Genomic DNA, 17744 nt, shown 5'->3' on the forward strand with positions numbered 1-17744 from the left:
TTGCATGTACTCTGAAGTTAATGTAAGTTATATACGGTATAAAAATGAAGAGTTTCGCTATTGTAGTTTTCCCAAAATAAAACTATAGTCGGCCCCCTTAAACTTTTGATTGATCAAAGTTATTTTATATATTCAGAAGAGAAAAACAAAAAAGGGTATGTGATGTAAATTTTTAGATATTACTAATAAAGTGTTAATTTTATGTTAAAGTTGGGTCGAATTTTACCTGGGCTTTAAGAATATATCAACTATAGTTGTCATGATATGAAAGAATTCATAAGAAATCATTAAATAAATATTTCAGAACCAGCATAAAACTTTCACTGGGAAAAACAGCTCTGTGTCCAACTAATCAAGGAAAAATAGGAGTCTACCGGTAAATTTAGTAGTACTGTTTAATTTTCAAAAAAAATCTTCTAAAAGACACTGCCTCCACAAAACATAGTTCCTTGCTTAATCCTATTTTAATGGGAAAAAATAACGGGTTTTGCATAAGATAAAGTTTAATTTGCATTGTAGAATCCAGATTTAATGTTAAAGAACTTTAAGATACTATAGAATTTCAGAAATAGAGGTCCTGACCAAATTCTGCATAAAAGCACCGGATCGAACCTCCTTAACATGAGGGCTGTTTGTATAATGGAAACAAATGCATGCACTTATATGTGTTAAAATATCACGCCAAAATATACGTGCTGCAGATGTCGCGGAAGCAATGCATACCCATTGTATAACTTGATTTACGTAATCGAGTCCGTCAAATATTTAAAATGACACATAGCATAATTTATGAAGTCTAGAAAAGGGGCTTTAAAATATTCAATGAATATAATTCCTTAAAAAGGGGGACATATCGCCACATAAAGTGTCTGGCGTTACCTGATGTCTATGAACTGTTAATTGTTCATTCAATACGAAATATTCTTCAACTGGCATATTTCACCTGATGTCTGAGATTCAGAACATTTGATATCCTTTGTTTAATAGAAAGTTGCGATTATATAAAATAAGTTTTACAGATATTGATGAATGTGCCGATAGTCCTTGTCAGAACAATGGAACATGTGCAGACCTCATCAATGGTCATGAGTGTAGCTGTGCTCCTGGATTTAATGGAACCAATTGCAAGGAGGGTAAGTCAAATGAAAATGATTTGAAATGACGGTGAATAAAACTAGTTCAAAATCAGTTATGCATAACAAAAAGCATCTGTTACAGATATAGACGAATGTGCTGAAAATCCATGTCAGAACAATGGAACATGCCTTGATCTCATTAATGATTACCAATGTAACTGTGCTGCAGGATTCAATGACTCTAATTGTACAAACAGTGAGTATATATAACGAAGCATGTTTTTTTTTCAAGGAAATGTTGACTTCTTCTGGAAGATATATTTTTTCTTTAGGGGTCATTCAAGTTGTACTAGTATTTTAATCCTTATCTCAGAATTCTTCAAGTCTGACGTCTCACACCAGTCTATGTATTCCACCACAGACAAGGATATTTTAAAAGTATTCTACCCCTTGACGTTCCTTGACTTAACCCCTGTTTATCCTGACCACTTTCTGGCGTCCCCTGAATACCGTCTATTCCTGAATATCTCCTGACAATTTCCTTACCGCACTGCTCTCACTTAGTCATTACTTGAGATTTTTCTTGAACAATATCATGACATGATCCAACATCTGATGTTTTGGGAAGCCATGTTTGCTGTGCTCCAATTTTGTATTGTTTTGAGAAGTTTTGATCTTGAATACTGTTCGCTATCTCCATATGTTCCATAAAAGAAGTCTTTTTCAGTCGTGCAGTCAATTTTTTCCGGGCTTGAAAACTACACACCTTCATTTTCAAAGTCTCGTCATCATTTTAAAATCCTTTGCCAGTGTGGAAATAAGTTACCGATCCAATTGCAAACCATTACTTGGAAATTTTAGAAATTCTTTACCAGTAGTTAATGAAATGACTGATTCGATTGAATATTGCAAACCATTGAATATTCTTCATCTCTTAATCAGATCTTATGCATTTCATTTGAAACAGATATCGATGAATGTGCAGAAAATCCTTGTCAAAACAATGCAACATGTGTGGACCTCATCAATGATTACAACTGCAGTTGTGTTGCAGGATTTAATGGAACAAACTGTGAGGAGAGTTAGTAAATTAATGAACCTAAGACAAATGAAACTTTAGATCACATTTTAAATATCACAACTCTGCGAATTCTGAAACGTCAATGCTTAGAACATTGGCTGTCCTTTGTATAAGTGAAAGTTGGGATTACATGAAAGACGTTTTTACAGATATTGATGAATGCGCCGATAGTCCTTGTCAGAACAATGGAACATGTGCGGACCTCATCAATGGTTATGAGTGTAGCTGTGCTCCTGGATTTAATGGAACCAATTGCGAGGAGGGTAAGTCAAATAAATATGATTTGAAATGACGGTGAATAAAACTAGTTTAAAATCAGTTATGCTTAACAAAGAGCATCTGTTACAGATATAGACGAATGTGCTGAAAATCCATGTCAGAACAATGGAACGTGCCTTGATCTCATCAATGATTACCAATGTAACTGTGCTGCAGGATTCAATGACACTAATTGTACAAACAGTGAGTATATATAACGAAGCATGTTTTTTTTTTCAAGGAAATGTTGGCTTTTTCTGGAAGATATATTTTATCTTTTAGGGGTCATTCAAGTTGTACTAGTATTTTAATCCTTATCTCAGAATTCTTCAAGTCTGACGTCTCACACCAGTCTATGTATTCCACCACAGACAAGGATATTTTAAAAGTATTCTACCCCTTGACGTTCCTTGACTTAACCCCTGTTTATCCTGACCACTTTCTGGCGTCCCCTGAATACCGTCTATTCCTGAATATCTCCTGACAATTTCCTTACCGCACTGCTCTCACTTAGTCATTACTTGAGATTTTCTTGAACAATATCATGACATGATCCAACATCTGATGTTTTGGGGAGCCGTGTTTGCTGTGCTCCAATTTTGTATTGTTTTGAGAAGTTTTGATCTTGAATACTATTCGCTATCTCCATATGTTCCATAAAAGAAGTCTTTTTCAGTCGTGCAGTCAATTTTTTCCGGGCTTGAAAACTACACACCTTCATTTTCAAAGTCTCGTCATCATTTTAAAATCCTTTGCCAGTGTGGAAATAAGTTACCGATCCAATTGCAAACCATCACTTGGAAATTTTAGAAATTCTTTACCAGTAGTTAATGAAATGACTGATTCGATTGAATATTGCAAACCATTGAATATTCTTCATCTCTTAATCAGATCTTATGCATTTCATTTGTAACAGATATCGATGAATGTGCAGAAAATCCTTGTCAAAACAATGCAACATGTGTGGACCTCATCAATGATTACAACTGCAGTTGTGTTGCAGGATTTAATGGAACAAACTGTGAGGAGAGTAAGTTAATTAATGAACCTAAGACAAATGAAACTTTAGATCACATTTTAAATATCACAACTCTGCGAATCCTGAAACGTCAATGCTTAAGAACATTGGCTGTCCTTTGTATAAGTGAAAGTTGGGATTACATGAAAGACGTTTTTACAGATATTGATGAATGCGCCGATAGTCCTTGTCAGAACAATGGAACATGTGCGGACCTCATCAATGGTTATGAGTGTAGCTGTGCTCCTGGATTTAATGGAACCAATTGCGAGGAGGGTAAGTCAAATGAAAATGATTTGAAATGACGGTGAATAAAACTAGTTTAAAATCAGTTATGCTTAACAAAGAGCATCTGTTACAGATATAGACGAATGTGCTGAAAATCCATGTCAGAACAATGGAACATGCCTTGATCTCATCAATGATTACCAATGTAACTGTGCTGCAGGATTCAATGACACTAATTGTACAAACAGTGAGTTTATTAAAATACGAGTGAAGAGTAAATTTTTACTAAAAATTGCAAAAACAATCTTGACAGTAAGTCAATGAGTACGAATGTCAGTGTGATGTTGAATTCAATGGTACAGATTGCTCTACAAGTATGTGGAATGGCAAGAATGGCAGGATTTTTTCTTTAAAAATTTTAAGAATGCAAATTAAAATTGATATATTCAAATTTATTCTTATCAGTCGAATGAAATGTATTTGAGCACTATCATCATCATTTGCACTTCAAATATGTTCTTGAATGACACCTCTAAAATATGTTTCTCTGTGGGGGATTTTTGTGACCATTTTAGATATTTTCTTTGAAGAATCAAATTTAATGAAATATAAGCTTGTCTTGAATCTCGGAGTAACAACAAAAGAAAATCTAAGCATAGTAGAAGATTATATCAACGTAAAGAATAAAGTTCAAATAGCAGTGAGTATTAATATCTCTTTTGAATTTAAAGCAACTTAAAATTATCATTTATAACAAACATTCATATTATATTGATTATATTTTACAGTTAACTGATGTTTACAGTAAAAGAATCGTTGGATCAAAAGTCATCATAAAAAGCTTGAGGTATGTTTTCAAAGCAGCATATTATTACTTTTTAAATAAAGATGTATATATGAAAGTAAAGGTTATATTTACCCCAAGGGTATAATTATTTATTATTACTTTACAAGTCTGCGGCAATTTACTCGAATATCCTCGAATATCAGTTTCTCCATCTCTCCATTATATATCAAAAATATTTAATTTTTGGCTAACAAGTTTTTACTGATTTCAAAAAATATATTAGAAGCAAAATTATTTTCTCAAAGTTGTGATATCAACATTTCAATATTCAAACTTTTTAAAGTAGAGTATGTCAAAAACAAATTAATTGAAGTAATGTGTTGAAAAATCTTCAGAAAATGAGCGATTTTTTAAATTTATATAAATGAAATAGGATAATTTTTACTTCCTCCTCAAGTATCCAAATGGATTTTATTTGGATAAAAGTTAAAAGGCCCATAGTTGATATTAGTGGGTCGTCTTGGGTGTAAATAAATTGTTTATTTCATCAAAGATTACTGATATGCATGTGAAGTGAAACATTAAATGCTATACATAAAATGACAATGAAAATAATTTCAAATAATCAAATTATGTTTACCAATACGAGATCCTTCAGATATAGGTTACATTTTTGTGCATAAGAATAAAAGTAGATTAAGGATGTTTTAACTGATATAAATTGTTAATAAATATGTCCTTCATCTGCATATTTTCAAATTGTCAAAATTCGGTTAAGAGGGATTTTTTATCACTACAAATATTTATATCGCTGACATATGTTTAAATTGAGTGGCAAAATCATTGTATTGACAGCTATAATTCTTTATTCTTATTTTCCTAATATTTGATATAAAAAAATCATTTGTTTATTCAACAGGAAAGGAAGTTTAATTGTTGACTTTGACCTCGTCATACCAGACAGTCCAACATCAAAAGTACTCGTCGTGGACACAGTGTATAAGCTTGTGAATGGTCTGGTATTTGTAAACTTCTCGGGAGAAATAGTCAACGTTAATACTGCTTCAATAGAACATTCAACATATGGCGAAGGTAATAAATTTTACAGAGTTTTCAATCTATATTTTTCCAATGGGAAAGATTTATTGTTTTCCTTAATAAAAAGTTCTTCACTTGAGTCACTTATTAGTCAAATCTATCTCATACATTTGTACAACTATATAAAAATTAGCCGTGATTGTATTTACAGTAAAGATGTTTCTGTTTCGTTGTAGTTATTATCACTAACTCATCTGATGGATGCACTGTTGTAAACTCGCAAGGAGCCTGTGATGTGGGTTATACTTGTCAAGAATTTGTCAATCTGACAGTGGCTTGCATGTATGTACAGTTGATACAATGTTTTTCTTTTTTTGGCATTTCTCTTTATTTCTCCATCAAGTTTACTAATAAGTTAACCTCATTATGATCAATTTTTAAACAAGCCTTGTGTAGTCCGAAGAAAAACGGAATTGGGCGTAGCCACCCACCCCCCACCCCCTACCCCCAATATGAGAATAAACTTAACATATTATTCATTAATCTTTTTTAAATTTACGTTTCAGTCCCATTATTAGTAAGTATAAACGTTTTCTTTGTTGTTACTTATGCAGTAAGGATGCCGTGATAAATGTTAAAGTTATAGAAGTATTTTATCTTAAGTGTAAAGAAAAATTAAAAGTATTATAAAGAATTATGCAATTCAACTTTTAATCATTTTATTTTGTTCTCTTTTGTGATTATTTTACTTAATCATGTTCTTAATTTCTAAACATGAGTGAAAGGGAGTGTGAATGTTTATTTATGTGTTATTTGTTAACTGCTGTTTGTTTATTTCTGAAATTGCATACATGTAATATTATGTTGAATAATAAGTTATTATTTAATTATTTCTTTTTATTTGTACATGCATAATACTTATAACTTTGACCACGATTTAATTAACAGGAAATTAACAATTTATTTTCTTATTTCAGATTGTTCATTGCAGAGAGGAATCAGTGATAAATTCCCTATCTTATTAATAAAAATACATTGATATATAATAGGAAGAATCTTCACATTCATTTTGCTTATTTGATCTAAAAAAAATAATGATATACTGTTTACTTTAATCATTTACTTGCACATTGTATTTTCACAGGTCTTGGAATGTAGAGATAGCGCTGGTTGCTTCTCTTTTTTTCTCATTAATGTTTACAAGGTCGTACAATATACAATGTATATCCTGATTACTGATAATTTTTAAAATGTATATTTGTTGCAGAATCGTTCTTGTTATTCTTTTATAGTAGGTCCTGCTATAACGAGTGCCTGTTGCGGAAGCCTGGTGGTAGGATCATCGCGATTGAAAAGTAACTTGCGCGATTTTTGCGTTAAATTTAATACGTAAACACGAAACAACAAAAAAATAAATTTTCTTTCATTATGCACTCAGTACTTATGTGAACGCTGCGGATCCCTTGAATGAGAGTTTAGAATCCGAGGCCCCTTTGTCAAATTGGACGTAGAAAAGATGAAGAACCCTCTCTGCTCAATGGCCCTGGACGCCGAGTAAAGGTCAAAATTTGAAGACTATCAAAGGTGTATTGTGACGTCTGACATGATTTAAAATTTCAGCAAAGGATATAAAACAACAATCAATCACTATTCAGAGGGTTTTGATGATAAATATTCACATATTTATATCGGTAAGAAACATTTACTTTCGGTACAAAGTACAGTAGTGGAGATGAGTTTTAAGAAGAAATTTAATTTTAACAAAACATGCTTAATTATAACAGTTTTATATAAAGAATAATGAAGTCATTTCTAGTGTGATCTCGTTGTTGAAATGCGTAATACTCTGTAGGTTCATTTAATATATGAATTTCGTATGGCTTTCTTAAGGAGGTGCGATCCTGTGCTTTTGAGCAGATTTTTATCTGAACCTTTATTTCCAAAAATCTGTATCATTTCTTACATTACATCTGGATTTTATAATGCAAATTAAACTATATCTGATGAAAAAACTTCATTTAAAGTGCATTCAAATAGGATTACGTCAGGAACTCTATTTTGTGGCGGAAGTTTATAAGAAGGAAATAATCAATTTTTCCCTTTTTTAAATATATACAGTACTGTTGAGTGTGGCCTTCAACTCGACATTTAGATCTATCGACGAAGTATTGTCAATTAACAATGGTTATATTTCCATTCTTGTGTCAATACGATTTATCCCGGTGCAATGAGCTTGATACCTATTGATTATCATGGAGTCAAATGCTGACCTAACGTTTTCATACTAATTGTTTGTCCATTATTTACAATCTGCATTGACGACGAATTTTCCATTATTTCCCGATCATGACAAAGAGCATACAATGGGTGTGACCTGTGACAGGGGTTGCTCACTCCTCCATGGCATGTGATCCCACCTCCGATGTTTTGGAGGTACGTGTTGCCTATTTATTTTTTTATACTGGGTCTTAAATACGTATATATCTAATAATTTCTTATGAATTCTTTTATTATATTGTGTGATATAATTAATATACAGTATTTTAAAGGTCCAGGAAAAAAATTAAGCCAGTTTTAGCATAAAACCAACACTGTTTAGTAATATCTTAAAATTTACATCATATACCCTTACTTTTGTTTATCTTTTCTGAATGTATAAGAAAACTTAGATCAAGCTGCTTAAATTCATCAAATATTTAAAATTTTAAAATAATTTTTTTTTTGCTTCTTAAATTTCAATGCCAGAAAAATCACATTTTGTGAATGCAGAAAGGTCAAATAATTGATTATGTGAAGCAATTAGAAAATTTTCCAAGTCACAATTTTAGATTGTCTGTTTATAAATAATCCAATTTTTTTTGTCCCTTGATTTATTTGGATAGAAACATTGAAGGGGAAACTTCGAAGATGTGATTTTTGATAAAGACACAAGTATTAGTGCAAAAGTGTCATATTAAATGTACTGTAGCATTGTTGACTGTAAACTGTAGATTTTAAAAATCATGATCCAAACTAATCAAAATCCAATTGGTACATGTAACTTTTTGTGCATTTTATTCTCCTATGAAATACTCGTATCTTATGCGCACAAAAGTTATCCTATATAATAAGAATACTTCCTTCTCTGTACTAACGTAAAAGGTGTTCAGTGTCAAAATAGCATCTGAAAATCCATTTCACACTTTCTAAAACTGATATAATGCAATCACTTGAACTAGTCTGTTAAGAAGTCTCCTTGAAAATGTTACATACTCAACTAACAGGGAGTCGAGGATGTTTAATAAATGTAATATTTATTTAGTATCTAGATTTATAAATAATTCATTGAAATTTAACCTTTTATTTGTTTTGGTTGAAAAATGAGCGTACGTTTCAAAAAGGGATAAATGCAAGAGTTACTGTAACATTTATTGTTTGATTAATTGCCCCTCGTTTTGAAAAGTCCGGTGGGTGGTGACGCCCGTATCCTCTATTTTTATAGGATAACATCTATCCTCTAACAACATGTGTTTGTGAAACACTATGCGCCCGGCGGCAACAAAAGTAGAAAAAATTATTTTAAGCATAGAGGTCACAGTCAAGGTCACAAGTTCATTGACCTTGGTGTCATTTGAAAAAAACTTAATTACAGGAGTATGCTTACCAAATATGAAATCTCTATCTTTTATGCATCAAAAGTAATGGCGAAAGATCGAAAAAGCTATTTTAGCATGTATATGTAGGTCACAGTAAAGGTCACAAGGTCATTGACCTTGATGTCTTTTAACTTCATTAGTGGTGTAATCATACCAAATATGAAATCTCTATCTTTCATGGTTCAAAAGTTATTGCAAATGTTCGAAAAAAAAACTAATTTTAGCATATAGATCCTAGTCGAGGTCACAAGGTCTTCGACCTTGAAATCATTTGAAAGATCTTTACTTGTACAGTAAGCATACTAAATATAAGGTCTCTATCTCTCATGATTCAAACTTTATGGCGAAAGTTCGAAAAAGCTATTTTTAGCATATACATGTAGTTCACAGTCAAGGTCACAAGGTCATTGACCTTGGTGTCATTTGAAGGAACTTCATTAGTGGAGTATTCAAACCAAATATGAAGTCTCTATCTTTCATGATTAAAAAGTTATGGGGAAGATTAAAGTTGACAACAAACAGATAAACAGACATACAGACAGGACAAAAACAATATACGCCCGGATTGTTATATCGATCCGGGTGCATAATAAAAATGGAGGCCTCCTAGACCTGTTAAGTAAATACCATAAAGCATTAATAGTGTCAATCCCAAAACATACATGTACCTTTTAACACAGTTTTACGAAAGGTATCCTTCAGTAATTAAAAGGAATAATACGATTTCAGTCCAACTCAATCTATTCAGCTTTGCATCAAATTTTAAATGAATCAACGAGAATATAGCCCACAAACATCTTCGGATACCAACGGGTGGTTCGCCTTTTAAAAGACGATCGAGATCACCCGAGGATATCCGACGATGACCTACACATAAAGTAGTTTGTGAATGGCAATCTGAAACTGATATTACATTAGATTTTACTGTGAATGATATAATTTCTCTTACCTATTGCACAGACATCAAAGTGTCATTTTGTCATAAAAAGTACAATTTGAGATCAGATGCCCCATATATATTGAGAAAGGCTGAATTTTAGGACATCGTACTAAATATAAAAATGAGTGTTTACGATCAGAGTTATCAATATTCAGCACAATGATAACTGCAATACTCTGTGTTTTTTCGTTCCTTTTTTTAACTTGGTGGTTTTTTGCTGGGGGGAGGATTAACCTGCCGCCTTCGCCTCCTTGCTTTCCTCTTATTGGTAATGTTGGGCAATTCGCTCCCGAGGACTCTATAGTAGCCTTCAGAAAGTTTAGAAAAAAGTATGGCGATATTTTCAGCCTCAAGATTTTCCACAAGACGGTTATTATTGTCAATGGCCATGATCATATTTATAATTTATTCATGAAACATGGTGACGTGTTTTCCGACCGCCCAGCAGGTATATTGAAGGACTTTTTCAGTAAAGGAAAAGGTAAGTTTTCTATTGAGTGTCCTGTGTAATACATGACATGCGGAATTCACACATAACGTGTTGTAATTTAAAACAAAATATTCTAATGAGCAAAATGCTTGAACATCGCGTATCCACATCAACACGTCCGAGGTAAATTTTAATATCCGCTGCAAGCCTTGCTTTATGTGCAAACGTTTATGAACCATGATAACTATTCAAGCCTCTACTGCCTTCTATTAAAACGAATGAAAACAAAGATCCAGTACATATGTCATGTATGTTGATTTTTGTTTTTTGTTTCGTTTGTTTTTTGTTTTTTGTTTTGTTTTGTTTTGTTTTTTTGGGGTTTTTTGTTCTTTTTTAACGAAATTTTGCTGTCCTTCTCCCCAAAAATAATCTTTCAGATTAAATGATGTTTTATATATTCGCATAAAATAATATAATCCAGTGTGCGATATCCGTAAAAAAAAACTAAATTTGCGAAAATATCCTAAATTTTGATTTATGCCACTACAATTTACACCAATTACAAACTAGGGCTAATTGTAACGGGAACCGTTACAGATGTTCCCCAAACGCTCCCCAACTCCCTTTTGGTGCCTTATTCCCTGTAAGCTTCATTAAATAAGACGAACTCTATGCCTTTTAGACTATAACAATGTTTTCCCAGAAGTATATTCAGTAAATTCAAATTTATGCATTGCACGCATGCGCATTTGAATGCATGTGCGTAATGACCATATCATCTTGTCTACACTATATATACTAGAAATTACAGCGTTTTATCCAAAAGTAATAAAAAATACGTTTTAATCTAGTGTATTTGTAATTTTACTCATTTCACGTGCACGCACGTGCATGCGTGTGCATGTCGACTGTATCTTCTTGTAGGAGTCTATGTTCTAAATCCCATCCTGTTTGGGTGAAAAACGAGGAAGTTATAGCCATTTTAAGTTTAAGCCAATCAGATTGCAGCGCACGTGTATGCGCATGTTTTCACGACAACTGTTATATATCATATTGTAAGACATCCTAATACATGATTATGTTTAAAATTTTAAAGCATTTCGTCAAAAATTAAAAAAAGATATTGCGATTTTTGTTTCGACGAATCACAGCAAAGCACACGTGCATGCACGTGCATGCATGTGCATGACGACCATACCTCCTTGTAGGAGTCCATTATGTTTGTCTATGTTCTAAATCCCATACTGTTTCGTTGAAAAACAAGGGAGTTATATTTAAAGTTTAAGCCAATCAGATTGCAGCGCACGTGCATGCGCGTGTTTACATGACAATTGTTATATATCATATTGTAGTACATCCTAAAGTATGCCTTTATCTTAAATTTCATAGCATTTCGTCAAAAAACAGAAAAGATATTGAGATTTTTGTTGCAGCCAATCAGAGCGAAGCGCACGTGCATGCGCGTGAGTTCGTGCTAATTTGACAGTGTCAAATTATCTACACTATTAATATATCCTTATTAAATGAGTTTTAAAATATTTCATCAAAAAATGTTAAAGTTATGGCTATATAAAGTATATCCGTCATTTCACTCATTTCACGCGCACGCACGTGCATGCGTATGCGCGCAAAATGACCTTCGTTCCGCACACCTACACTACACACCAATTAACCCTAAAAAGGTTTTAGCTCATGAACAGTTTTGAGAACACTCGCGGACAAAAAAAGTCCCAGAACAAAGAAGAAAAAAAAGAATAATAATAATAATAATAATAATAATAATAATACGAAACCGAGTAAAAACAATATGTTTTTAACTCCGTTTGGGGAACATAATTAATGTTGAATTTGGAGATACGGTATTTGAGTTGATAAAATCGGTTTTTGCTTATAATGAATAATCTATACCCATAAGAAAAAAGCATTCTTTTTTATCCATAATGCGATGAAATTAAAATTACTTGTTTTTTATTCTTTGTTGATACCCTGGTATTCAGTTTGCTGTTGAGTCAATGTCAGCCTGTGAATTTATATATTACTTTTACCCATGCTTTAACATTCTTATAATATCGGAACAATATATACTCTATGGAAAGCCACAGGGGACCCCCAGGGTACCCCCAGGGTCAGGGTCTATATATTCTATAGTTTTAACCCTGGCCACCCTTGATGTACACCCTGGCCGTCCACCCTGGCCTTCCCCTGTTAGTAATCTATAGTTTTAACCCTGGCCACCCATGATGTACACCCTGGTATTCCACCCTGGCCTTCCCATGCTTGCATCCTGGACCTCCCAGGGTCAGGGTCTATATGATCTATAGCTTTAACCCTGGCCACCCATGATGTACACCCTGGCCGTCCACCCTGGCCTTCCCATGCTTGCATCCTGGAACTCCCAGGGTTAGGGTCTTTTAACCCTGGCCGTCCACCCTAGCCATCCCATGTTTACATCTTTAACCCTGGCCGTCCACCCTGTTTACATCTTTATATGATATGGAAAGCCAGGGTACGCAAGCCAGGCTAGCATGGGATTGGCATGCTGCAAACATGGATTGGCCAGGCTAGGGTGGACGGCCAGGGTTAAAGATGTAAACATGGGATGGCTAGGGTGGACGGCCAGGGTTAAAAGACCCTGACCCTGGGAGGTCCAGGATGCAAGCATGGGAAGGCCAGGGTGGAATGCCAGGGTGTACATCATGGGTGGCCAGGGTTAAAACTATAGATTACATAGACCCTGACCCTGGGAGATCCAGGATGCAAGCATGGGAATGCCAGGGTGGACGGCCAGGATAGAAATCATGGGTGGCCAGGGTTAAAACTATTGATTACATAGACCCTGACCCTGGGAGGTCCAGGATGCAAGCATGGGAAGGCCAGGGTGGACATGGGTGGCCAGGGTTAAAACTATAGAATATATAGACCCTGACCCTGGGGGTCCCCTATGGCTTTCCATAATACTCGGATACTGTTCTTAATGAAAATGCTGGTTGATGCTAGCGTATCAACTTTTAACCATTCTTGTATATATATGTAATGTATTAACCTCTGTGGAGACCTGGTGATAGAAGACTAGGTCCCAGGCACCCTCCAATACCTCGACGTTTCTTTGTTGATGTATACACACTGAACAAAATTGCTGGAACACATCACTAAACATTCTCATTATATTTTTATTAAACATTTGTCAAATCAATGTAAGTATCTCTAATAAGCCTTCTTGCCTAATGCAGTCGAATTGACAAATGACTTGACGTCATTACAAGACTCTAAAATTTACTTTGTGCCAGAAAGCCTCTTTCCCAATCCTAAATGACATGTCTGAGAATAGTTTCCTTATGTGTCAGTTTTTCTGGGCATCCATCTGATTTGACATCACCCTTGGATGCGGTCCGAGGCGGGCGAGGAGCAAGGATTTTGAAATCCCTTCATATAACAATGTCTGCTTTGATATACCCATCACCTCTAGAAATTACTTGACCAATTAAAACTGGCCCCGCTTAATCACTCTTCAGGAAATATCACACAATGAAGTGTCACAAACATAGTCCCAAACAAGGTTGTCGCCGCTTATCTTTTATAAGGGAATAGAGGGAATAATGGAACACTCAAATCTGTAAAAAGTTAAATCCTGGTGCTCTTCTAAGTAAAGAGACAAAAAGCAACAATTTTCTTCTTTGTCTCCATTGAACAATCTGGCAGATATCTCTGCAAATGGTAAGATCCACTGTGGACTTACCAATTAAAGCAATATGGGCTGCAAATTTGATGTCAGAGTTTTATGTTGCAAAATTATTACTAATTATTTCAATGACAGAAAAAATAACATTTATAAACTTCTGTTGTTCATATTTGCGAAGAAAGAACCATGTATAAGCTTAGATTGAATCAAAGTCTTGTACAATAATGATTTCCTATATAAAACTGTATATTGGATTGTACATGTTGTAGAAGTCTTTCTTCTGTATTATTTTAGTCTAATTGATCAAAAAGGTTTAAGTTACATACACATTCATAGTAACACATTTTAACAGCAAAATAAATTTCAGAAGTACAGCTCATATTGTTTTGATTAATGTTCAACAGAGATCGCAACCTGGATTCCATTCCTGAACAGGAAATCGAGGGTGAATTGGAATCTCAGGCGTGGTATCTGTAAAACGAATCATAAAAAGTGTAATGACATCATTGAACACTTATTTTTTCCATAAGATGAGGACGATTGATTTGAAAAAATAACATAATAGCCTAAATGTTAATTGCTGCTCAATATCTACTGAACATAATTTTCAGATTTCTGCTTTATAACGTCCCAATGCGGGGCAATTTTCCAAATTAAATCTAAAAATTCCATTCACTAAGATTATATGTCTTATAAACTCTAATGTCTTATTTTGAATGGCCTGTATTTTCAGGTATATTTTGTGTTGTATTGAACAAAATATGCTAATGCTGATGAATGGACTTCTTAGAAATTTTTTTTAATTTTCATAAATTCTATTTGTTTAAAGGAGTTTTGGGAAGTTCTGGTTCATCCTGGAAAGAACAAAGAACATTTTCGCTCAATGCATTGAGGAAATTTGGATTCGGGAAACGATGTTTGGAAAACCAAATCATGGACGAGGTCAGAGGGCTTCTGGAGGTCATTGAAAAGTTTGAAGGTCAAGCCATTGACATTGAAGAACCTCTTGCAATCAGCATTGCTAATATCATCTGCTCCATCGTATTTGGAAAACGGTTTGATTACAACGACTTAAAATTTAAGCACTTATTGTTCCTTTTAAACCAAATTTTTCACCTCACGACCGGAAGTTCGTTTTTGACCCTTTTCCCGGCACTAAGACATGTTCCGTTTGATATTTTTAAAGGCCAAACCGTTCAAAGAAATCTTGATGAGATTCAATCTTTTATTAAAGAAATAATTGACAACCATCGCCTTTGTTTTGACAAGAACAATATAAATGATTTTATTGATGCTTTTCTAATGGAGCAACAGAATCAAGAAATGGAACGCAATACTGCCTTTACTGGTACATGTATATGGTTAAATTAAAGTCTCTCTTGCATCATTTTTTCTATATCTTCTGTTATGTGATTCTACAAAAATATCGAAAACTATTTTCATATAAATTTATGTAGATTAAAGGTTTCTAAATATTTATCAATTCACATCTGATTTTAAAGACCTCTGTCTTCTAGAAAATTTTGTTAGTAAATTCTACTAATATAATATTATTTGATTCCTATTGTTAAAATAATCCATTGTAATGCAGACGAACAGCTCGTGGTTACTGTCCAGGATCTCTTTGCTGCTGGGAGTGAGACAACAGTGACGACACTACGTTGGGCTTTCCTATTTTTGATACATCATCCGGATATACAAACCAAGCTACTCAAGCACATAGACGAAATCATCGGAGAAGCTGTTCCTCAAATAGAGCACAGGGAGAAATTACCATATGTGGAGGCTTTCGTACTCGAGGTTTTGCGAATGGGAAATATAGTTCCTCTTGGAGTTCCTCATTGTCCAAATCGCGATTTTGAATATGGAGGATACTCGTTTCCAAATGGTGTCACTGTATTGGCCAATCTTGGTTCTGCATTACAAGATCCAAACATATTCAACAATCCACAAAAATTCCAGCCAGAAAGGTTTCTAGATGAAGATGGAAAGTGCAAGGGGACACAAAAGGATAAGATGATTCCATTTTCGACAGGTAGGATTTTAAAAGAGATAACCTTTGATGTTTATTTGGAAAAATCAAGAATTGGGTTCTTTCGACCTCATCAGTTTTCTTTGTCATACAGATGGCATTACTGATGTGACGAAAAAATAGAAGGGAAGAAACTACTAAACATGTTCTAAAAACGAGACAGGCCACTGAAAAATAAATTGATGATACAAAAATTTCAACAACCTTGATTACAGTCAGAAAATTGAAAATTCCTTGGTCGTTATTTATAAAAATGACCTTATTTGCAATTTTTTATACATTCAGTTGTATTTTGACTAGTATACTCATGCCAAATGAAACCATTGTTTTTATATTCAATTTTGACGGATTATTCCGTCTACCTGATGAATATAAAGGCGGATGTCACCGACCAACAGGGGATGATTACTCCCCCCTTAGGCACATGATCTCACCCTTGAAATTTCTAGGGCTTCGTGTTCTGTGCCATATTTTACAAAAATTTATTGTTTAAAAAAAGGTTGTTTTGGATACTAATCACCTGTTCCTTATTCTCATCTTTTTTTATTTAGGAAGAAGAGTCTGCCTTGGGGAAAACTTGGCAAGAATGGAGTTATTTTTGTATTTGGTTGCCATTTTACAAAAATTTGAGATTCAGCCCGAGGATACTGGCGACTTACCTTCCCTTAAAGGACATTTGGGCATCACCTACATGCCAAAGCCCTACAAAGTGAAATTTATCAGACGGTCATAACACTTCCGATTTGGAAGCCTGTCGATGCCATATTTCTTGAAATTGTTAAAATGTTTTCTTTTGCCGGTATTTGAATAATTAGTAACGTTTGTATAACACATCTTCACGAGAAATCTTAATTGAATATTTCCAGAACAATGTCAAATAATCCATCGATTCCCTGTATATTTGATATTCATTAAATACAATTTGTAACCTGTCATTATTTATTTACTTTATTTATGTTACGACCACTTATGTCTAACCTTTGCTTTCCTATAATGATGTGTTTTGTTCCTTGCCTTACAGCACATGTATTCGAAAATACCAATAAAAAGTGTTACGTCTTTTAGTCTTTTTCAGAAAATATTTATACATACAAATGCATGTAGTTACAGCTATCCAATTGATTTAACATTCTATTGTTAAAACAGATTATAAAGTGGTGTTATACACTTAAACATGGTTGTTTCCATTCTTATGTCGACAAAATATACTCCGGTGAGCTTGAAATGAAAGATGCCACAGTCTGACACATCTGTTATGCAGCAATATACCCTTATCACCTGTATATGGGGTTTATATCTCTCAGTGGAATCGATACGCTACAGCATGCTCTAGTATACAGATAAAGTATATCATTGAGGTAGTCAGCAAGATTCCAGTTCCCCAAGAACAAGTTGCATCTTGTTGACTCCCTCTATGATATACTTTAACTGTTTCATTAAACCGATATATTACATAAAACATTAACTGAACTTCATTATGAGTATTCATCATGTTATTTGGAACATCTCAGTATTTTTTATGAGAAAAAGAATTCTCTGGGT

The 17744-nt window shown here is 33.9% G+C and overlaps 3 protein-coding genes across 5 annotated transcripts in view; all 3 read left to right on the forward strand.

Moving 5' to 3' along the window:
- Nucleotides 1-3913, forward strand: part of LOC134242706 (fibropellin-1-like) — a gene marked incomplete at its 3' end in the record, with an annotated part of 48644 nt that extends 44731 nt beyond the window's left edge. Inside the window, exons 21-25 of the mRNA XM_062724835.1 lie at nucleotides 2044-2157; nucleotides 2307-2420; nucleotides 2506-2619; nucleotides 3332-3709; nucleotides 3795-3913. Coding sequence (XP_062580819.1) covers nucleotides 2044-2157; nucleotides 2307-2420; nucleotides 2506-2619; nucleotides 3332-3709; nucleotides 3795-3913 — 839 coding nt within the window. The remainder of the gene's footprint in view (nucleotides 1-2043; nucleotides 2158-2306; nucleotides 2421-2505; nucleotides 2620-3331; nucleotides 3710-3794) is intronic.
- Nucleotides 3914-4443: 530 nt separating this feature from the next.
- LOC134242707 (uncharacterized) lies at nucleotides 4444-6491 on the forward strand (the record flags this gene model as incomplete). The annotated part of the gene is made up of 4 exons (XM_062724836.1): nucleotides 4444-4508; nucleotides 5368-5540; nucleotides 5723-5837; nucleotides 6464-6491. Coding segments are annotated over 4 exons (381 nt in total), but the record flags the coding sequence as incomplete, so codon positions are not given.
- Nucleotides 6492-6858: 367 nt separating this feature from the next.
- Nucleotides 6859-17252, forward strand: LOC134242681 (cytochrome P450 2C27-like). 3 transcript variants are annotated; one of them, XM_062724778.1, is made up of 4 exons: nucleotides 6859-7046; nucleotides 15000-15518; nucleotides 15762-16205; nucleotides 16754-17252. In XM_062724778.1, the coding sequence occupies exons 2-4, from the start codon at nucleotides 15104-15106 to the stop codon at nucleotides 16933-16935; spliced, it is 1041 nt and encodes a 346-aa protein (XP_062580762.1). In that variant the 5' UTR covers nucleotides 6859-7046; nucleotides 15000-15103; the 3' UTR covers nucleotides 16936-17252. The 3 variants fall into 3 exon arrangements, with proteins under 3 accessions (XP_062580762.1, XP_062580760.1, XP_062580761.1); XM_062724776.1 differs by lacking the exon at nucleotides 6859-7046 and adding an exon at nucleotides 10017-10542; XM_062724777.1 differs by lacking the exon at nucleotides 6859-7046 and adding an exon at nucleotides 10020-10542 and having other exon boundaries at nucleotides 15000-15149.
- Nucleotides 17253-17744: the final 492 nt, after the last annotated feature.

This window comes from Saccostrea cucullata, unplaced genomic scaffold (genome assembly GCF_032062105.1).
Source record: "Saccostrea cucullata isolate Sc308-1 unplaced genomic scaffold, CSIRO_AGI_Scuc_v1 ctg138, whole genome shotgun sequence".
In the NCBI taxonomy this organism is placed as follows: Eukaryota; Metazoa; Mollusca; class Bivalvia; order Ostreida; family Ostreidae; genus Saccostrea; species Saccostrea cuccullata.

Bases quoted from the DNA above. Each gene is read 5' to 3' on its own strand.
- LOC134242681 (XM_062724776.1), top strand. From the start codon at position 10,221: ATGATAACTGCAATACTCTGTGTTTTTTCGTTCCTTTTTTTAACTTGG. The intron at 10,543-14,999 runs GTAAGTTTTCTA...ATTTGTTTAAAG, and splicing joins CTTTTTCAGTAAAGGAAAAG to GAGTTTTGGGAAGTTCTGGT. The intron at 16,206-16,753 runs GTAGGATTTTAA...TTTTTTATTTAG, and splicing joins GATGATTCCATTTTCGACAG to GAAGAAGAGTCTGCCTTGGG.